The sequence below is a fragment of the Scyliorhinus torazame genome, chromosome 20 (assembly GCF_047496885.1).
Source record: "Scyliorhinus torazame isolate Kashiwa2021f chromosome 20, sScyTor2.1, whole genome shotgun sequence".
NCBI lineage: Eukaryota > Metazoa > Chordata > Chondrichthyes > Carcharhiniformes > Scyliorhinidae > Scyliorhinus > Scyliorhinus torazame.
In genome coordinates, this window is record NC_092726.1 from 3,617,579 (window position 1) to 3,640,312 (window position 22,734).

General features: G+C 52.1%; 1 protein-coding gene across 1 annotated transcript in view; it reads left to right on the forward strand.

Moving 5' to 3' along the window:
* The window catches only part of LOC140396821 (GDNF family receptor alpha-2-like), a 431,885-nt gene that overhangs the window by 328,789 nt on the left and 80,362 nt on the right, over positions 1–22,734 (forward strand). Inside the window, exon 4 of the mRNA XM_072485576.1 lies at positions 18,767–19,112. Coding sequence (XP_072341677.1) covers positions 18,767–19,112 — 346 coding nt within the window. The remainder of the gene's footprint in view (positions 1–18,766; positions 19,113–22,734) is intronic.

Here is a 22,734-nt window from a genome sequence, read left to right on the forward strand (position 1 = left end):
TCATAAATTATCTACACCCCAGGGAATCTCCAGCAATCAGAACAAAATCCATCAGTCCTCTACATGGAAGCAAGTAAATGGTTAGAAGCAATGATGACCTCAATTTTACGACCCTTGAATTGCAGTTTTAGCAGACACACTGCCTGCTTGGACTTTAAATCAGGGCATTTAATAACATCACTGCCACAAAGAGTTGAGGGGCTGGAGGGCATGACGGGGACAGCGAGCAGAAAGGTGACCAAACAGGTGGATGAGAGTAAAGCAGTTGATGTGGTGTATATGGATTTCAGTAAAGCGTTTGATAAGGTTCCCCATTGGTAGGCTACTGCAGAAAATACGGAGGTATGGGATTCAGGGTGATTTTGCAGTTTGGATCAGAAATTGGCTAGCTGGAAGAAGACAAAGGGTGGTGGTTGATGGGAAATGTTCAGACTGGAGTCCAGTTACTAGTGGTGTACCACAAGGATCTGTTTTGGGGCCACTGCTGTTTGTCATTTTTATAAATGACCTGGAGGAGGGCGTAGAAGGATGGGTGAGTAAATTTGCAGATGACACTAAAGTCGGTGGAGTTGTGGACAGTGCGGAAGGATGTTATAAGTTACAGAGGGACAGAGATAAACTGCAGCGCTGGGCTGAGAGGTGGCAAATGGAGTTTAATGCAGAAAAGTGTGAGGTGATTCATTTTGGAAGGAATAACAGGAAGACAGAGTACTGGGCTAATGGTAAGATTGTTGGTAGTGTGGATGAGCAGAGATATCTCGGTGCCCATGTACACAGATCCCTGAAAGTTGCCACCCAGGTCGAGAGGGTTGTTAAGAAGGCGTACGGTGTGTTAGCTTTTATTGGTAGAGGGACTGAGTTTCGGAGCCATGAGGTCATGTTGCAGCTGTACAGAACTCTGGTGCGGCCGCATTTGGAGTATTGCGTGCAATTCTGGTCGCCGCATTCTTGGAAGGATGTGGAAGCATTGGAAATGGTGCAGAGGAGATTTACCAGAATGTTGCCTGGTATGGAGGGAAGATCTTATGAGGGAAGTCTGAGGGACTTGAGGCTGTTTTCGTTAGAGAGAAGAAGGTTAAGAGGTGACTTAATTGAGGCATACAAGATGATCAGAGGATTGGATAGGGTGGACAGTGAGAGCCTTTTTCCTCGGATGGTGATGTTTAGCACGAGGGGACATAGCTTTAAATTGAGGGGAGATAGATATAGGACAGATGTCAGAGGTAGGTTCGATAAGGGAATAGTGTAGATGGGCTTTAGAGTGATTTCACAGGTCGGCGCAACATCGAGGGCCGAAGGGCCTGTACTGCGCTGTAATGTTCTATGTTCTATGACAAGTTCTGCGCTCATCACAACATACAGATATGCTTTACATTAAAGATCTTGCACAGGCGTGCATTTGCCATCTTCGAATGTCACTTTCTGACATCATAGTGACCACCGTGCTCGACATTCATCTTCACTGTTGCAAATGCTTATCTGATCAGTTATTGTGTCAAATCTCCTATGTAAACAAAGGCCTGTGACATTGCTGTTCCAGTCAGCGTCGCAGGCTGGGCCAGCATTTATTGCCCATCCCTAATTGCCCTTGAAGGGCAGTTACGAGTCAACCACATTGCTGTGGGTCTGGAGTCACGTGTAGGCCAGACTGGGTAAGGACGGCAGATTTCCTTCCCTGAAGGACATTAGTGAACCAGTTTTACGACAATCGACAATGGTTTCATGGTCATCGCCTGCATTTGCAATTTTAATTTCTTATTTTGTTGTTTCTTTGAATATACGTTCAGGCTTTCAGCCTGATGCTCAGATTCCTCTGCGTTGCAATGGAGCCAGAGCCTTGTGAGACCCGCCTGGGGGGGGGGGGGAGGGGGGCGGGTTGCCCTTGCCACAGGACGAATTGAGACTGCGTTCAGGAAAAATAGAGAGAAGTGGGAGGCTTCATAGACCTTAGAACTGGGCTTGGGGACAGAGGCGGGTGAACAATTGTGGGGGGAAACCGGATCACCCGGAGGAAACCCACGCAGACACGGGTAAGAGGTGCAGACTCCGCACAGACAGTCACCCGAGCATTCATCCCTCAAGCAACACCACAAAGTCGGGTTCTCTGGTCACGAGCACATTGCTCCGCGTGGGATCTTGCTGCGTTTCCGACATTACAACTCTGAGTCCACTTCTAAAATAACCTTCATTGGTTGTCAAGCACTTTGAGAACTTCCGAGGGGTTGTGAAAAATAGTGCGGCAATGCAAACTTTGTTTCCAGCCGCATAAAGCAGACTTGCTGTGAAAGTGGCAGGGGACTTTAAGACATGTCTGAGTTACTTTCCGTTGAGCTTCCATTACGGTGCTTATCACACTTCCTGGGCGTTAATTTACTAAACTCGATTGACTTTAACCAAGGGGATAGCAACGCTGGGAAAAAAATACTGCAGACAGGAATAAAGTACAAGTATGTTCAGTAATAGAAGGTGAACTTTGCCCCCCTCAGTTGCTGCAGTGACGTCCACGATGGGGAGATGCTGCCAAGTTTGACATTTTTGGAACCGATGTATTGCCGAGGAAGAGGGGCAGTTTGGATGCCCAGAGTTGCACGTTGCTATTTTTGTGACTTGTGTTTACGAAAGGATCCAACCCTTGTACAAGTAGGGTTCCCACGAAACCTACCCTGTTCAGAACTGTCAAAATAAATAACTAATGGGTGTTGGGGCCAGGGGTGGAGCAGGAAATAAAAAACAGAACTTGGAAACAGATATAGTGTGTTTGATGGGGATAGTGTGCAGTGAATTTAACTCTGTATCTAACCCCGTGCTGTACCAGTCCTGGGAGTGTTTGATGGGGACAGTGTAGAGGGAGCTTTACTCTGTATCTAACCCCGTGCTGTACCAGTCCTGGGAGTGTTTGATGGGGACAGTGTAGAGGGAGCTTTACTCTGTATCTAACCCCGTGCTGTACCTGTCCTGGGAGTGTTTGATGGGGACAGTGTAGAGGGAGCTTTATTCTGTATCTAACCCCGTGCTGTACCAGTCCTGGGAGTGTTTGATGGGGACAGTGTAGAGGCAGCTTTAGTCTGTATCTAACCCCGTGCTGTATCTGTCCTGGGAGGGTTTGATGGGGACAGTGTAGAGGGAGCTTCACTCTGTATCTAACCCCGTGCTGTACCAGTCCTGGGAGTGTTTGATGGGGACAGTGTAGAGGGAGCTTTACTCTGTATCTAACCCCGTGCTGTACCTGTCCTGGGAGTGTTTGATGGGGACAATGTAGAGGGAGCTTTACTCTGTATCTAACCCCGTGCTGTACCTGTCCTGGGAGTGTTTGATGGGGACAGTGTAGAGGGAGCTTTATTCTGTATCTAACCCCGTGCTGTACCAGTCCTGGGAGTGTTTGATGGGGACAGTGTAGAGGCAGCTTTAGTCTGTATCTAACCCCGTGCTGTATCTGTCCTGGGAGGGTATGATGGGGACAGTGTAGAGGGAGCTTTACTCTGTATCTAACCCCGTGCTGTACCTGTCCTGGGAGTGTTTGATGGGGACAGTGTAAAGGGAGCTTTACTCTGTATCTAACCCCGTGCTGTACCAGTCCTGGGAGTGTTTGATGGGGACAGTGTAGAGGCAGCTTTAGTCTGTATCTAACCCCGTGCTGTACCTGTCCTGGGAGTGTTTAATGGGGACAGTGTAGAGAGAGCTTTACTCTGTATCTAACCACGTGCTGTACCATTCCTGGGAGTGTTTGATGGGGACAGTGTAGAGGGAGCTTTACTCTGTATCTAACCCCGTGCTGTACCTGTCCTGGGAGTGTTTGATGGGGACAGTGTAGCTTTACTCTGTATCTAACCCCGTGCTGTACCTGTCCTGGGAGTGTTTAATGGGGACAGTATAGAGGGAGCTTTACTCTGTATCTAACCCCGTGCTGTACCTGTCCTGGGAGTGTTTGATGGGGACAGTGTAGAGGTAGCTTTACTCTGTATCTAACCCTGTGCTGTACCTGTCCTGGGAGTGTTTGATGGGGACCGTGTAGAGGGAGGTTTACTCTGTATCTAACCCCGTGCTGTACCTGTCCTGGGAGTGTTTGATGGGGACAGTGCAGTGGGAGCTTTACTCTGTATCTAACCCCGTGCTGTACCTGTCCTGGGAGTGTTTAATGGGGACAGTGTGGAGGGAGCTTTACTCTGTATCTAACCCCGTGCTGTACCTGTCCTGGGAGTGTTTGATGGGGACAGTGTAGAGGCAGCTTTACTCTGTATCTAACCCCGTGCTGTACCTATCCTGGGAGTGTTTGATGGGGACAGTGTAGAGGCAGCTTTACTCTGTATCTAACCCCGTGCTGTACCTGTCCTGGGAGTGTTCGATGGGGACAGTGTAGAGGGAGCTTTACTCTGTATCTAACCCTGTGCTGTACCTGTCCTGGGAGTGTTTGATGGGGACTGTGTAGAGGGAGGTTTACTCTGTATCTATCCTGTGCTGTACCTGTCCTGGGAGTGTTTGATGGGGACAGTGTAGAGGGAGCTTTACTCTGTATCTAACCCCGTGCTGTACCTGTCCTGGGAGTGTTTGTTGGGGACAGTGTAGAGGGAACTTTACTCTGTATCTAACCCCGTGCTGTACCTGTCCTGGGAGTGTTTAAAGGGGACAGTGTGGAGGGAGCTTTACTCTGTATCTAACCCCGTGCTGTACCTGTCCTGGGAGTGTTTGATGGGGACAGTGTAGAGGGAGCTTTACTCTGTATCTAACCCTGTGCTGTACCTGTCCTGGGAGTGTTTGATGGGGACAGTGTAGAAGGAGCTTTACTCTGTATCTAACCCCGTGCTGTACCTGTCGTGGGAGTGTTTGACGGGGACAATGTAGAGGGAGCTTTACTCTGTATCTAACCCCGTGCTGTACCTGTCCTGGGAGTGTTTGATGGGGACAGTGTAGAGGGAGCTTTACTCTGTATCTAACCCCGTGCTGTACCTGTCCTGGGAGTGTTTGATGGGGACAGTGTAGAGGGAGCTTTACTCTGTATCTAACCCCGTGCTGTACCTGTCCTGGGAGTGTTTAATGGGGACAGTGTAGAGGGAGCTTTACTCTGTATCTAACCCCGTGCTGTACCTGTCCTGGGAGTGTTTAATGTGGACAGTGTAGAGGGAGCTTTACTCTGTATCTAACCCCGTGCTGTACCTGTCCTGGGAGTGTTTGATGGGGACAGTGTAGAGGGAGCTTTACTCTGTATCTAACCCCGTGCTGTACCTGTCCTGGGAGTGTTTGATGGGGACAGAGTAGAGGGAGCTTTACTCTGTATCTAACCCAGTGCTGTACCTGTCCTGGGAGTGTTTGATGAGGACAGTGTAGAGGGAGCTTTACTCTGTATCTAACCCCGGGCTGTACCTGTCCTGGGAGTGTTTGACGGGGACAGTGTAGAGGGAGGTTTACTCTGTATCTAACCCCGTGCTGTACCAGTCCTGGGAGTGTTTGACGGGGACAGTGTAGAGGGAGCTTTACTCTGTATCTAACCCCGTGCTGTACCTGTCCTGGGAGTGTTTGATGGGGACAGTGTAGAGGGAGCTTTACTCTGTATCTAACCCCGTGCTGTACCTGTCCTGGGAGTGTTTGATGGGGACAGAGTGGAGGGAGCTTTACTCTGTATCTAACCCAGTGCTGTACCTGTCCTGGGAGTGTTTGATGAGGACAGTGTAGAGGGAGCTTTACTCTGTATCTAACCCCGGGCTGTACCTGTCCTGGGAGTGTTTGACGGGGACAGTGTAGAGGGAGGTTTACTCTGTATCTAACCCCGTGCTGTACCTGTCCTGGGAGTGTTTGATGGGGACAGTGTAGAGGGAGCTTTACTCTGTATCTAACCCCGTGCTGTACCTGTCCCGGGAGTGTTTGATGGGGACAGTGTAGAGGGAGCTTTACTCTGTATCTAACCCCGTGCTGTACCTGTCCTGGGAGTGTTTGATGGGGACAGTGTAGAGGGAGCTTTACTCTGTATCTAACCCCGTGCTGTACCTGTCCTGGGAGTGTTTGATGGGGACAGTGTAGAGGGAGCTTTACTCTGTATCTAACCCCGTGCTGTACCTGTCCTGGAAGTGTTTGATGGGGACAGTGTAGCGGGAGCTTTACTCTGTATCTAACCCCGTGCTGTACCTGTCCTGGGAGTGTTTGATGGGGACAGTGTAGAGGGAGCTTTACTCTGTATCTAACCCCGTGCTGTACCTGTCCTGGGAGTGTTTGATGGGGACAGTGTAGAGGGAGCTTTACTCTGTATCTAACCCCGTGCTGTACCTGTCCTGGGAGTGTTTGATGCGGACAGTGTAGAGGGAGCTTTACTCTGTATCTAAACCCGTGCTGTACCTGTCCTGGGAGTGTTTGATGGGGACAGTGTGGAGGGAGCTTTACTCTGTATCTAACCCCGTGCTGTACCTGTCCTGGGAGTGTTTGATGGGGACAGTGTAGAGGGAGCTTTACTCTGTATCTAATCCCGTGCTGTACCTGCCCTGGGAGTGTTTGATGGGGACAGTGTAGAGGGAGCTTTATTCTGTATCTAACCCCGTGCTGTACCTGTCCTGGGAGTATTTGATGGGGACAGTGTAGAGGGAGCTTTACTCTGTATCTAATCCCGTGCTGTACCTGCCCTGGGAGTGTTTGATGGGGACAGTGTAGAGCGAGCTTCACTCTGTATCTAACCCCGTGCTGTACCTGTCCTGGGAGTATTTGATGGGGACAGTGTAGAGGGAGTTTTACTCTGTATCTAACCCCGTGCTGTACCTGTCCTGGGAGTATTTGATGGGGACAGTGTAAAGGGAGTTTTACTCTGTATCTAACCCCGTGCTGTACCTGCCCTGGGAGTGTTTGATGGGGACAGTGTAGAGGGAGCTTTACTCTGTGTCTAACCCCGTGCTGTACCTGTCCTGGGAGTGTTTGATGGGGACAGTGTAGAGGGAGCTTTACTCTGTATTTATCCCCGTGCTGTACCTGTCCTGGGAGTGTTTGATGGGGACAGTGTAGAGGGAGCTTTACTCTGTATCTAACCCCGTGCTGTACCTGTCCTGGGAGTGTTTGATGGGGACAGTGTAGAGGGAGCTTTACTCTGTATCTAACCCTGTGCTGTACCTGTCCTGGGAGTGTTTGATGGGGACAGTGTAGAGGGAGCTTTACTCTGTATCTAACCCCGTGCTGTACCTGTCCGGGGAGTGTTTGATGGGGACAGTGTAGAGGGAGCTTTACTCTGTATCTAACCCCGTGCTGTACCTGTCCTGGGAGTGTTTGACGGGGACAGTATAGAGGGAGCCTGACTAGGGGCTGGTTTATCTCACTGGGCTAAATCGCTGGCTTTTAAAGCAGACCAAGGCAGGCCCTGGCAGTGGAACATCGCATGTGTGCGATTTGAGTGTCCTTCAGTTGTTGATCGGTGTGGAGTGATTCCAAATTCCTCCCTGTACAAGGGTGCAATTAGACTCGGCGGCTATGCAGGTAAGTCGGCAGAGAAAGGAGACAGATAGAGATGAGGACTTGTTATAGACAGTCTCCGAGTGCACAGTCAGAATAACATAATGAATTGACAGATACATGCGCTTAAAGTGCACATTTCCAGAGTATTTGATTGGAGGAGGCTGGGTGTGGAATGTACATCATTCGTCCTTGGCGTGTATTGAAGGAACACTATTGTCTGGTGAAATGTCAGGTAGTGGGGTCAGTGGAGCGTTTGGCGTCCAGCTTTAGAGTGAGTTCACCACCTTGCCCTGTCGAAACAACATCTCTGAACAAACCCCCCACTGTCTTCTTACCAACTTGAAGCGTGGCACCTAAACAACAAGTATTTCCCAGTTCCGTTCTCGGGAGAATCCAGAAAAGTGTTTTCCGCCCAATTCGTAACATTGGGATTTGTTCAGACTGGCGAAGCTGATTTTCACATTTGATTCGGGAAGGAACACTGGCCAGGGCGTTCGATCTGTCCCCTGTGGCTTGAGTGTGACCATGAGTTCCTTTGCATCCAACTAAAAGGGTTTCAGTTGAACGGATGTACTCTCTCTACCACCGACTCAAGAGCAATTATGGATGGGAAATAAATTCCGGCCTTGCCATTACTGACATTGCGGGAAAGAATATGTTTTTAATATTCTCTCCCGAAGACCACCAGTTCTGATGGTGCAGGTTCACTCAACACTGCACTGCCAGCATCAGCCCAGATAATGTGGTCAAGTCCAACACTTATTGTGTGAGGTGAGTGCGTCCGTGTGAGTGCTTCAGTGTGACAGTGCGTCAGTGAGACAGTGTGACCGTGTAACAGTGCATCTGGGCGACAGTGTGACAGTGCATCAGGGTGACAGGACATCTGGGCGAGAGTGCGTCAACAAGCTCGTACAACAAGCTCTTCATTCCAGGGATCATTCTTGTGAACCTCCTCTGGACCCTTTCCAAGGCCAGCACATCCTTCCTTCGATACGGGGCCCAAAACTGCTCACAGTACTCCAAATGGGGTCTGACCAGAGCTTTGCACAGCCTCAGAAGTACATCCCTGGTCTTGTATTCTAGCCCTCTTGACATGAATGCGAACATTGCATTTGCCTTCTTAACTGCCGGCTGAACCTGCAGGTTAACCTTAAGAGAATCTTGAACAAGGACTCCCAAGTCCCTTTGTGCTTCTGATTTCCTAAGCATTAACACCTCCGGGTCAGTAGCCCTCCAGTATAGCGCGTATCCAAATGCCTTTTTGTAGGTGTGATGATTGTTTCCACCTGGACCACCCTTTGAGTTAGTGAGTTCCAGATCCCCTCCACCCTTCTGGCTTTTCACCAGGTCTAACATTGCGGTTCAAGAATCTTCTGCAGCCTGGTTCTCCCCCGGGTACCCATGATGAATGATCATTCACTGGGGTGAAACATTGAGGAGTTGGTGTTCTTGAAAGCATTTGTTTGTCCTGGAAGAGAGAGACTGCAGGAGATCCCCCCACGACTCCCCACCCAGGGCGAACATTCCAGACCAAACTGCTTCTTGGCTCGGGAGCTTTTCTTTGTTCCAGTGGCTTTTTTGGCAGGAGGCACAGGATGCGAAAACGTGGTTCGGATTATGGGTTTCTCCACCACAGCGACGGAGCTGGCCGTCGGGGAGAGCAGTGTTCGAATCAACAAGCGGGCAGACTGCGATACTACATCTATTGTTCCCAAGATGTCGTTCAAAGCGGTGATTACTGCCCTGTCTCCATTTTGCGATCGCTTGAAACGTGGACCATGCGTGCGGGACTGGAGTGAGATGAGATCAGGTATTAGCTGCGACAGGAAAGCGAAGCTGGGTCTCCTTTTAATGAGCATTTCAGCGTTTTAATCATCAAACCGCCAGATTTATTGACCTGCCCAGATAGGATTGGAACGCTGAACCTCTGGATTGACCTTCAATGCAAAGGGGAGAGATGATAAAAGCAGGAACATCTTGCTTCCAGCTGGACAGGGTACTGGAGAGACCACGCCTGGAATACTGTGCACAGTTTTGACCTCTTTATTTGAGGAGGGATTTAGTAGCGTTGGAAGCAATTCAGAGACGCTTTGGAGGAACATCGGACCTGGGAGCAGGGGTCAACCATTTGGCCCGTCGAGCCTGCTCCACTACTCGATAAGATCACAGCTAATCTGACCTCAATTCCACCTTCCTCTCTGCCCCCTCCCCCCACCTCTTACATCGATACAGAGAGGATAGGAGCAGGAGGAGGCCATTCGGCCCCTCGAGCCTGCTCCGCCATTCATCACCATCATGGCTGATCATCCAACTCAATAGCCTAATCCTGCTTTCTCCCCATAGCCTTCGATCCCATTCTCCCCAAGTGCGATATCCAGCCGCCTCTTGAATATATTCAAAGTTTTAGCATCAACTACTTCCTGTGGTAATGAATTCCACAGGCTCACCACTCTTTGTGTGAAGAAATGTCTCCTCATCTCTGTCCGAAATGGTTTACCCTGAATCCTCAGACTGTGATCCCTGGGGCGAAATTCTCCTACCCGCCCCGCCACATTTCTGCTCCGACCGGCCGGCGGGAGTCTCCGTAACACCGACCGGTCAATGGGGTTTCCCATTGTGGGGCAGCCCCACGCCGTCGGGAAACCCCCCGGGCGCCGGCAGAACGGAGACTCCCGCCGGCAGAGAATGACGCCCCAGGTTCTGGACACACCCATCATTGGTAACATCTTCCCTGCATCTACCCTGTCTAGTCCTGTTAGAATTGTATAAGTCTCTCTGAGATCCCTCCTCATTCTTCTGAACTCCAGCGAGAACAATCCCAACCTAGTCAATCTCTCCTCGTATGACAGTCCCGCCATCCCTGGAATCAGTCTGGTAAACCTTCGCTGCGCTCCCTCGAGAGCAAGAACATCCTTCCTCAGAGAAGGAGACCAAAACTGCCCACAATACTCCAGGTTTGGCCTCACCAAGACCCTGTACAATTGTAGCAATACATCCCTGCTTCTATACTCGAAACCTCTCGCAATGAAGGCCAACATGCCATTAGCCTTCTTTACCGCCTGCTGTACCTGCATGCTTACCTTCAGCGACTGGTGCACAAGGACACCCAGGTCCCGCTGCACACTCTCTTCTTCCAATTTACAATATTCAGGTAGTAATCTGCCTTTGTTTTAGCTTCCAAAATGAATAACCTCACACTTATCCAAATTATACTGCATCTGCCATTGGTTTGCCCACTCGCCCAACCTGTCCAGATCATGCTGTAGGATCTCTGCATCCTCGTCACAGTTCGCCCTCCCACCCAACTTGGTATCATTGCAAACTTTGAGATGTTACATTTTGTTCCCTCATCCAAATCATTAATATATATTGTGAATAGCTGAGGTCCCAGCACCGATCCCTGTGGTACCCCACTGGTTACTGCCTGCCAATTTGTAAAGGACTCATTAATCCCTACTATTTGTTTCCTCTCTGCCAACCAGTTTTCTATCCACCTCAATACATTTCCCCAATCCCATGCGCTTAAATTTTGCACAATAATCTCTTATGTGGGACTTTGTCAAACGCCTTCTGACAGTCCAAATATACCACATCGACTGGCTCCCCCTTGTCGACTGTACTGGTTACCTCTTCAAAGAATCTTGACTCCTGATTGTTAATCCGTGTTCCCTAATTACATCGAAACATAGATCGAAAACAGAAGCAGGAGGAGGCCATTCGGCCCTTCGAGCCTGCTCCGCCATTCATTATGATCATGGCTGATCATCAAGTTCAATACCCTGATTGCGCCTTCCCCCCCATATCCCTGGATCCCTTTCGCCCCAAGAGCTGTATCTAAGTCCTGCTTGAAATTACACAGCGCTTTGGCCTCAGCTACTTTCTGCGGGAGTGAATTCCACAGATTCACCGCTCCCTGGCAGAAGAAATCTCTCCTCACCTCAGTCCGAAAAGGTTTAGCCCTTATCCTCAAACTATGACCCCTAGTCCTGGACTCCCCCACCATTGGGGGACATTCTTTCTGAATCTACCCTGTCTAATCCTGTTAGAATTTTATATGTTTCTATGAAATCCCCTCTCAGTAGTCTAAACTCCAATGAATATAATCCTAACTGATTTAGTCTCTCCTCATATGGCAGTCCCGCCACCCCAGGAATCAGTCTGGTAAACCTTCGCTGCATTCCCTCCATAGCAAGAACATCCTTCCTCAGAGAAGGAGACCAAAACTGCCCACAATACCCCAGGTGTGGCCTCACCAAGGCCCTGTACAATTGCAGCAAAACCTGTGTGATTGTACGCCAGTGGCTGCACATGGGCTGGGGTGTGCATGGTGTGTTGTGTGTGTGGTGTATGTGTGGTGTGTAGGTGTGTGCATGGTGTGTTGTGTGTGTATGGTGTATGTGTGGTGTGTAGGTGTGTGTGTGTGGTGTGTAGGTGTGTGTGTGTATATACAAGTCTGCAGCAGTTGTGTGCAAGCAGGAGCCAATTTAAAATAAACTGCAGAACATCTGTCTGAAAATAGACACACGGGGAAAGCGGAGGGAGAGAGAGAATTGCATTACTGGAACACCCCTCACAACCATCGGACCATAAGACATAGGAGCAGAATTAGGCCACTCGGCCCATCGAGTCTGCTCCGCCATTCAATCATGGCGGATATTTTCTCATCCCCATTCTCCTGCCTTCTCCCCATAACCCCTGATCCCTTATTAATCAATAACCTATTTATCTCTGTCTTAAAGACACGCAGTGATTTGGCCTCCACAGCCTTCTGCGGCAAAGAGTTCCACAGATTCACCACCCTCTGGCTGAAGAAATTCCTCCCCATCTCTGTTTTAAAGGATCGTCCCTTTAGTCTGAGATTGTGTCCTCTGGTTCTAGTTTTTCCTACAAGTGGAAACATCCTCTCCACGTCCACTCTGTCCAGGCCTCGCAGTATCCTGTAAGTTTCAATAAGATCCCCCCCCATCCTTCTAAACTCCAACGAGTACAGAGCCTGAGGGCATTCCCCAACACGTGAGATCCAACAAAGCAGATTTGCAGTGTGGTCCCTGCTGCAATGTGGGAAAAGCAGTGGCCCATTTGCAGAGCAAGCCCCCGCGTGGTGTGGCCCGTTCAGTGCTGCGTTCGGAGTGGACTTTTGTGCTGGCAAGTTTCAGGGGTGGAACTGGTGGCATTTCTCACAGGGCTGATCCCAGAAACGGAACGGTAGAACACAAATAAAAACCAAGCAGGCAAAGAACTGTGAGGCCAGGACCTGTGAGTTGACAGACGAAGATAGCCTGTTTCTGGCAGACCGCTGCTGGATTGGAAAGATTTAACCCGCACATCAACATCGCGATCGGTCTGTGGGACTGAAAGCGTGTGAGTGTTGTAGGTCAGGATCCTTGGTCAGCTGAAAGTGGGTCAGGTTGTTCCGCCGAGTAAACCTTTGAATGAAGTAAATGCAGCTGCACGACATTGATGTGAACTCAGGGACTGGCTGTTTGACTGCCATTCTGAATCTATTGTCCTGCTGGCAACGATTGCCCTCTTGGCTGCACAGCCCTCCTGAAATGAAGGGAGAAAGACTTGCGCGTTGGGGGCGCTGATCGTGACGACCTGACGCCTCACAGCTTCATGATCAGTCAAGCGCTTTGTGAAGTGTAGTCAGTGTTGGAGGTCAGAATTCTCCGGCCGACGCGATTCATTTTTGCCGCCGGCAGCGTACCCCCCTCTTGCGCGTATCCCGGCGGTGTGGGGTGACCTCAATGGGAAATCCCACTGACAAGCAGCGGGAGTGCGGAATTCCGCCACCGAGGAACACGCGGCAGAGGAACCGGAGACCCCGCCCGTTGCTCACACCAAACCCCCACACGGCAGTGTGATACCAGCCGGACAACCTGTTCTTGCGATGGTGTATTGGCCCGGGACACAAGGGAGAACTCTCCTGCTCTTCTTCAAAATACTCTCGTGGAACATTGCACCACCATCTGAGGAGAGGTAGTGATGTCTCCAGTCCTCAGCAGCATTGGGACTGGGTGAGGAGGAAAGGGGGTTCAGTTAGTGACAGTTGTGTCTGGGGAGATTTCCAGTTGGGTGGCCTTTAATTTGGACGCTACACGTTCTGTACCCTGGGAACAAGCCTGAATCCTGACCAAATATTTCTGCGGGGAGATGCCCAGACAACACTTGAACTCTACAGAGAGCCTCCTCTTGGGAACTCATTGAAGATTCTCGGTGTGTTGGTGAATGAGTGAAGGTGGGAGGTGTGTCGGGGGCCAGGGTTGGTGATCTGCAAGAGGGCGGGGAGCCGTGGTGGGTCGGGCAGCAAGAACACAGCATGGTGGCAGCGTGTCCCATGGTGGCAGCGTGTCCCATGGTGGCAGCACACAGCATTGTGGCAGCGTGTCCCAGGGTGCCAGCGTGTCCCATGGTGCCAGCGTGTCCCATGGTGGCAGCGTGTCCCATGGTGGCAGCGTGTCCCATGGTGGCAGCGTGTCCCATGGTGGCAGCGTGTCCCATGGTGGCAGCACACAGCATGGTGGCAGCGTGTCCCATTGTGGCAGCGTGTCCCATGGTGCCAGCGTGTCCCATGGTGGCAGCACACAGCATTGTGGCAGCGTGTCCCATGGTGCCAGCGTGTCCCATGGTGCCAGCGTGTCCCATGGGGGCAGTGTGTCCCATGGTGGCAGCGTGTCCCATGGGGGCAGTGTGTCCCATGGTGGCAGCGTGTCCCATGGGGGCAGTGTGTCCCATGGTGGCAGCACACAGCATGGTAGCAGCGTGTCCCATTGTGGCAGCGTGTCCCATGGTGCCAGCGTGTCCCATGGTGGCAGCGTATCCCATGGTGGCAGCGTGTCCCATGGTGGCAGCGTGTCCCATGGTGGCAGCGTATCCCATGGTGGCAGCACACAGCATGGTAGCAGCGTGTCCCATTGTGGCAGCGTGTCCCATGGTGCCAGCATGTCCCATGGTGGCAGCGTGTCCCATGGTGGCAGTGTGTCCCATGGTGGCAGCGTATCCCATGGGGGCAGTGTGTCCCAGGGTGCCAGCATGTCCCATGGTGCCAGCGTGTCCCATGCGGGCATTGTGTCCCATGGTGGCAGCGTGTCCCATGGGGGCAGTGTGTCCCATGGTGGCAGCACACAGCATGGTAGCAGCGTGTCCCATGGTGCCAGCGTGTCCCATGGTGGCAGCGTATCCCATGGTGGCAGCGTGTCCCAGGGTGCCAGCATGTCCCATGGTGCCAGCGTGTCCCATGGGGGCAGTGTGTCCCATGGTGGCAGCACACAGCATGGGGGCAGTGTGTCCCATGGTGGCAGCGTGTCCCATGGTGGCAGCACACAGCATGGTGGCAGCGTGTCCCATGGTGGCAGCGTGTCCCATGGTGGCAGCGTGTCCCATGGTGGCAGCACACAGCATGGTGGCAGCGTGTCCCATGGTGGCAGCGTGTCCCATGGTGGCAGCGTGTCCCATGGTGGCAGCGTGTCCCAGGGTGGCAGCACACAGCATGGTGGCAGCGCACAGCATGGTGGCAGCGTGCCCCATGGTGCCAGCGTGTCCCATGGTGGCAGCGTGTCCCATGGTGGCATCACACAGCATGGTGGCAGCACACAGCATGGTGGCAGCGTGTCCCATGGTGGCAGCGTGTCCCATGGTGGCAGCGTGTCCCATGGTGCCAGCGTGTCCATGGTGGCAGCGTACCCCATGGTGGCATCACACAGCATGGTGGCAGCACACAGCATGGTGGCAGCGTGCCCCATGGTGCCAGCGTGTCCCATGGTGCCAGCGTGTCCCATGGTGGCAGCGTACCCCATGGTGGCATCACACAGCATGGTGGCAGCACACAGCATGGTGGCAGCGTGTCCCATGGTGGCAGCGTGTCCCATGGTGGCAGCGTGTCCCATGGTGCCAGCGTGTCCCATGGTGGCAGCGTACCCCATGGTGGCAGCACACAGCATGGTGGCAGCGTGTCCCATGGTGGCAGCGTGTCCCATGGTGGCAGCGTGTCCCATGGTGCCAGCGTGTCCCATGGTGGCAGCGTACCCCAGGGTGGCAGCACACAGCATGGTGGCAGCGCACAGCATGGTGGCAGCGTGTCCCATGGTGCCAGCGTGTCCCATGGTGGCAGCGTACCCCATGGTGGCAGCACACAGCATGGTGGCAGCACACAGCATGGTGGCAGCGTGTCCCATGGTGGCAGCGTGTCCCATGGTGGCAGCGTGTCCCATGGTGCCAGCGTGTCCCATGGTGGCAGCGTACCCCATGGTGGCAGCACACAGCATGGTGGCAGCACACAGCATGGTGGCAGCATGTCCCATGGTGGCAGCGTGTCCCATGGTGGCAGCGTGTCCCATGGTGGCAGCGTGTCCCATGGTGGCAGCGTGTCCCATGGTGGCAGCGTACCCCAGGGTGGCAGCACACAGCATGGTGGCAGCACACAGCATGGTGGCAGCGTGTCCCATGGTGGCAGCGTGTCCCATGGTGGCAGCACACAGCATGGTGGCAGCGTGTCCCATGGTGGCAGCGTGTCCCATGGTGGCAGCATGTCCCATGGTGGCAGCGTGTCCCATGGTGGCAGCACACAGCATGGTGGCAGCGTGTCCCATGGTGGCAGCGTGTCCCAGGATACCAGCATGTCCCATGGTGGCAGCGTGTCCCATGGTGGCAGAGTGTCCCATGGTGGCAGCGTGTCCCATGGTGGCAGTGTGTCCCATGGTGGCAGTGTGTCCCATGGTGGCAGAGTGTCCCATGGTGGCAGAGTGTCCCATGGTGGCAGCGTGTCCCATGGTGGCAGTGTGTCCCATGGTGGCAGCGTGTCCCAGGGTGGCAGCGTGTCCCAGGGTGGCAGCGTGTCCCATGGTGGCAGAGTGTCCCATGGTGGCAGCGTGTCCCATGGTGGCAGCGTGTCCCATGGTGGCAGCGTGTCCCAGGGTGGCAGCGTGTCCCATGGTGCCAGCGTGTCCCATGGTGACAGCGCACAGCATGGTGGCAGCGTGTCCCAGGGTGCCAGCGTGTCCCATGGTGACAGCGCACAGCATGGTGGCAGCGTGTCCCAGGGTGCCAGCGTGTCCCATGGTGGCAGCGTGTCCCATGGTGGCAGCACACAGCATTGTGGCAGCGTGTCCCAGGGTGGCAGCGTGTCCCATGGTGGCAGCGTGTCCCATGGTGACAGCACACAGCATGGTGGCAGCGTGTCCCATGGTGGCAGCGTGTCCCAGGGTGCCAGCGTGTCCCATGGTGGCAGCACACAGCATGGTGGCAGCACACAGCATGGTGGCAGCGTGTCCCATGGTGGCAGCGTGTCCCAGGGTGGCAGCGTGTCCCATGGTGGCAGCACACAGCATTGTGGCAGCACACAGCATTGTGGCAGCGTGTCCCAGGGTGGCAGCGTGTCCCATGGTGGCAGCGTATCCCATGGTGGCAGCACACAGCATGGTGGCAGCACACAGCATGGTGGCAGCGTGTCCCAGGGTGGCAGCGTGTCCCATGGTGGCAGCACACAGCATTGTGGCAGCGTGTCCCAGGGTGGCAGCGTGTCCCATGGTGGCAGCGTGTCCCATGGTGGCAGCACACAGCATGGGGCAGCGTGTCCCAGGGTGCCAACGTGTCCCATGGTGGCTGTTAATGGGATTGTTCAGTCGACAATGAGGAGAAATCTGATTGGGTTTTCCAGTGCAGGAATTACAGCAGATACCTGGGAACCCCACCACCTGGAGGCTCCCCTCCAAGTCACTCACCGTCCTGACCCGGGGGGATATCACCACTCTTTCAGGTGAAGTACTGTACACAGTTCTGCCCCCCCCCCTCCCTATTAACAGAGGGATTAGAGGGGAGCCTGAGCGAGTTGCAAGGACAATTGCCATCCTTTGTTATGGGCCAGGGCTTAGAAACTCCAAAGTGAATAATGAAGTTCCCCTGAACTATTACTTTTATGTTGAATTTGGCTCGGATCAGCAATAGAACCTTCACTTCAGATACCGTTCATCAGACTCCCTAGGCCCTTTTATCAAAATAAAGTTTATTATAAGAATGTGGTTAACATATATAAAACACAGCAAGAATTTGTAATCAATTACAAACGTTAAAAAAAACGTTTTAAAAAATGCCCCTCAGTAACTGTTCCAATTCAATACAAAATTCAATAAACCAAAACCCCTTTCAAGGGCGTGGCCCAGCACACTGTAATCTCACGCGAATGGGACTGGTCCTTTGCCTGAGATCCAGCCTTCAACCAGCAGATACAAAACTCCTTCCGGAAAGCAACTCTATCTTTAAAGTTACCAAGGCAGTTTGCCACACACAATGTGCTTTCAGGTCCCGGGACCAGCTTTAAAATGCAAACCGGGAAACATCGGGAAGCTTATTCTGCAGCCTAAAGCAACACACCAAAACTGAAACCCAAAAACTTAAACCCCCTCTCACCTGACAGTCACAGCCCACAAATGACATCATCGAAGCCCTGCTGCAGGTCATGCGGCAAGACCAAACCTTTCTTAAAGGGACACTCACGTGACACCATGCAGTGGTGAAGAGCATCAAGTGGCTTGGGCTTGAGGGTGTTGTTTGTAGGCAAGCCCCTGGCTGAACATAAGAACATAAGAACCAGGAGCAGGAGTAGGCCATCTGGCCCCTCGAGCCTGCTCCACCATTCACTGAGATCACGGCTGATCTTTTGTGGACTCAGCTCCACTTTCCGGCCCGAACACCATAACCCTGAATCCCTTTAATCTTCAAAAAACTATCTATCTTTATCTTAAAAACATTTAATGAAGGAGCCTCTACTGCTTCACTGGGCAAGGAATTCCATAGATTCACAACCCTTTGGGTGAAGAAGTTCCTCCTAAACTCAGTACTAAATCTACTTCCCCTTATTTTGAGGCTATGCCCCCTATTTCTGCTTTCACCCGCCAGTGGAAACAACCTGCCCGCATCTATCCTATCTATTCCCTTCATAATTTTATATGTTTCTATAAGATCCCCCCTCATCCTTCTAAATTCCTGTGAGTACAGTCGCAGTCTACTCAACCTCTCCTCGTAATCCAACCCCTTCAGCTCTGGGATTAACCTAGTGAACCTCCTCTGCACAAAGGTTGAAGGTTCTGAACAAATGTGGATTGCATTATGCTCACATTGTTCAGACTTCCTGACATCCAAATCCGAGATTTGATACCCTGTTCATGCATCCTGGACACAACGATGAATGCGAGAGAACGCCTATGTTTGGTCGCCGTATCATGCCTCTGATTGGGGGTCAGTGTGTCACCACCCCCCCCCCCCCCGAGTTTGTATTGGTTTTCTGCGCAAACCCTCGAGAGAATCGCAGTAACACTTTTTCCTCCTGTCTCTGTTGTCCTTGTTACAGGGATGGAGCCGACGGGAGCTCGCGGAAACCGGTGCCTGGACGCAGCCAAAGCTTGCAACCTGAACGACACCTGCAAGAGGTACCGCTCGCTGTACATCTCCACCTGCGTCAAGCGGGTCGCCACCTCCGACTCCTGCAGCCGCCGCAAGTGCCACAAGTCGCTGAGGCAGTTCTTCGACCGGGTGCCAGCGGAGTACAGCTACCGGCTCCTCTTTTGCTCCTGCAACGACCCAGCGTGCGCGGAGAGGCGCCGCCAGACCATCGTACCCAGCTGCTCGTACGAAGACAAGGAGAAGGCCAACTGCCTGGCGCTCCATCAGACCTGCAAGACGGACCATGTGTGCAGGTAAGGGTGGTGCAGACTCCTCGCGCTGGTTCCAGCGCGCTCACTGGAATGCCATAAATGAAGGAAACGCCATGTTGTGTGCTGGCATGAAGGTTTGCAGGCATGAGTAAAGGAAGCATTCATATGCCGTCTCTCTTCTCACGTTAAGGGTTCAGAGGTTTTAACCCAATTACAAACATACCAATTCAGAACAGGAGTGAGTCCACTCGGCCCCTCGAGTCTGATCCGCCATTCAATATGATCAGGGCTGATCTGATTGGAACCTCGACCCCACATTCCTGACGACCCCCGATAACCTTTCACCCTTTTGTTCATCAAGAAACTATCCAGCTCTACCTGAAAAATATTCACAAGTCTCTGCTTCCGCTGCCCTTTGAGGGAGAGAGTTCCCGAGAGTCTCGCCCCTCTGAGAGAAAGATTCTCCTCATCTCTGTCTGAAATGAGCGACCCCTTATTGTTAAACAGTGACCCCTGGTTCTAGATTCTCCCACAAGAGGACACACCCTCTCCACACCCACCCTGTCAACACCCCTCAGGATCTCAGATGTTTCAATCAAGTCGCCTCCCACTCTTCTAAACTCCATTGACTGCAAACCTAACCTGTCCAGTCTTCCCTCAGAAGACAGCCCACCCAATCCAGATATGAGTCGAGTAAACCTTCTCGGACCTGTTTCAAAAACATTTACATCTTTCCTTACACAAGGAGACCAACACTGTCCACAACACTCCAGATGTGGTCTCACCACTGTCCTGTACAATGGAAGCAGAACCTCCCGACTTTTACAATCAATTCCCCCTCACAATAAACAATACCATTCTATGAATTTTCCTAATTACTTGCTGTGCCTGTATTAGCCTTTTGTGATTCATGCACTATGACACCCAGATCCCTCTGCACCTCAGAGCTCAGCAATCTCTCACCGTTTAGATAATGAGCTTCTTTTTTATTCTTCCTGCTAAAATAGACATTTTCCCCCATTATCCTCCATTTGCCACACTTGTGCCCACTCACTTAACCTCTCAATGTCGCTTTACAGCCTCCTTACGTCCTCTTCACAATTTACTTTCCTATCTTTGTGTCGTCGGCAAATTGAGCAACCGTACGTTCAGTCCCTTCGTCCAAATCATTCATAGAAATTGTAAAGAGTTGAGGCCCCAGCGCTGATTCCTGTGACACACCAATCAGCACATCCTGCCAACCAGAAAAACACCCATTTCCGCCAACGTTTTGATTCCTGTTTGTTAGTAAATCCATGCTTTCTGGTGAGAGTTTTCCACAATTCCATGTGGTGCAAAAAGAGCGGAAAAGCTTCACTTCCACTGTCTGGCTGCTCCTTGTACAAAATCTGATCTTTGGAAACCTGGTCTGCCATTCTTAACATGACTGGTCTCCGAGAATGCCATGACTCAAGTTATTGACCAATTTTCGTTGAATCTGTTAGTCCGGTTCTTGTCTCAACTAACTCGTTGTGAGGATGACATTTTTTAAAGCGAACGTTATGCTTGGTGGCGTTTAATGCATTTGAACATCTTCGCTAATAGGGACTGGTTTAGCACAGTGGGCTAAACAGCTGGCTTGTAATGCAGAACAAGGCCAGCAGCGCGGGTTTAATTCCCGTACCGGCCTCCCCGAACAGGCGCCAGAATGTGGCGACTGGGGGCTTTTCACAGGAACTTCATTGAAGCCTGCTTGTGACAATAGGCGATTATTATTATTGTGCCAATCTACACAATTTTGTTACCTTTGAGGCGGCACTTCATCAAATGCCTTGTGGAAATGTCTCCCTATTCTCAGTTCCCACTCCATCCCGCCCTTTCTTGTTGCGTTGCACTTTCAGATCCTCCTGCATTCATCCCAATGGCAGTGGGCCAATAAAAGTGTGGCCCCCACCTTCCAGGAGTCAGCAACGCCAAGTACCCCTCCAACGACACCCTTGAAAATGAACAGGCAGGTTGCCCGATTAACCAGTGCAGCCGTGTGATTAAAGCAGGGACCCTGAGCAACCCAACGTGCCACACAGTAGACACCGAGCGCCCTTATTCTCACCTGCGGTGGAAGGCACCTGGGATGTGGCGCGCTGCACCTCCCGGCTGGCAAGGCACAGCTGAGAGGCAAGCAACTGAAGCGAAGAGATGCGTTGGAAATGTAAGTCATTGGAAACAGTGGGTGAGGCTTTCTGCACCCACCCCCCGACCCGACCACGGCGGGTTTTCCCACGGCAGGTGAGGCGATCCATTCAAATCCCCGTTGACCTCGTCGGGTCCGGAAGAGGCCAGAGAATCCCGCCCTGTGCTTTGCAATTGCAAACACTGTCCCGCCGTTTAAATTGGCAGCGGGTTTGGCAACCTCCAGGAGATCTGGAAGGATTCAGAAAGAACCTTTGCTGTGGGTGAACTCGGAGAGGTGACGGAGCGGATCAGAGCTTCACACAAAAAAAGCACTCGAGACTGATTGGTCTTTTTGTGACCTCCCCCCACCCCCCGCTGGAGATGTGATTGGAGGGGGACGGTGGAAATGACTGGAATTTTGGCGTGACCATTGAGCTGCATCGGGGAAAACAGGCAGTCTGAGTTAACACAGAAATCGGATTCAGCAGCGGGAGTGCGTGTGTTTGTTGGAAAGCTGTTGGTTGTCAAAGTTCAGCTCTTGGCAGGTTGATCTGCTCGCACAGAGAATGAGATTACCTCACACCTGAACTATCTTCGCCTGTCGAAGTTCGTGGACAGACATGGAGATAAGAGGAAGAGTATTCTTTCTGCTAAACTATTTATAATAACGCAGTGATCTGTTGGGCTGGAGAATGACAGTCCTTCGGATTTTGCAGAATGTGGAATTCTTTGTCCACTGATTGTTCAGGTATTGTCAATAATTGTAATTCTTTACTTGGCAGGAGGGTTACATAGGAAATAGAAGCAGGAGGAGGCCATTCGGCCCTTCGAGCCTGCTCCACCATTCATTCTGATCATGGCTGATCATCAAGTTCAATACCCTTGATCCCCAAGAGCTGTATCTAAGTCCTGCTTGAAACCACACAGCGCTTTGGCCTCAGCTACTTTCTGTGGGAGTGGATTCCACAGATTCACCGCTCTCTGGGTGAAGAAATTTCTCCTCACCTCAGTCCTAAAAGGTTTACCCCTTATCCTCAAACTATGACCCCTAGTTCTGGACTCCCCCACCATCGGGAACATCCTTCCTGCATCTACCCTGTCTGATCCTGTTAGAATATCCACTACCCGTTGCCGGCAGCGGGAATTCTACGACTCGGCCACCGACCAATGGATTTTCCCGTTGTGCGGCCCCCCCCCCAGGCCGCTGGGAAACCCGCGGGAGGGGTGCGCTGCCGGCGGAAAATCCATCCGGCGGAGAATCCATCCGGCAGAGAATCCATCCGGCTGAGAATGCGCCCCAGCTATTTCCGTCTCTCCCTTTCCAGCGTGGGTAGGACAGTTCCATTTATTTATTTCTGGGTCAACACCAGTCTTTGGATTTATTTGAGAGCGGCAGCCTCTCGGGATGTTGACACAACCTAGACAGGCTTTCTGGGCGAACGTCTCATGTTCCGGTTCGGGGGATGTCCAGATGGGAGTAGCCCCAACAACACTCAAGAAGCTCGACACCATC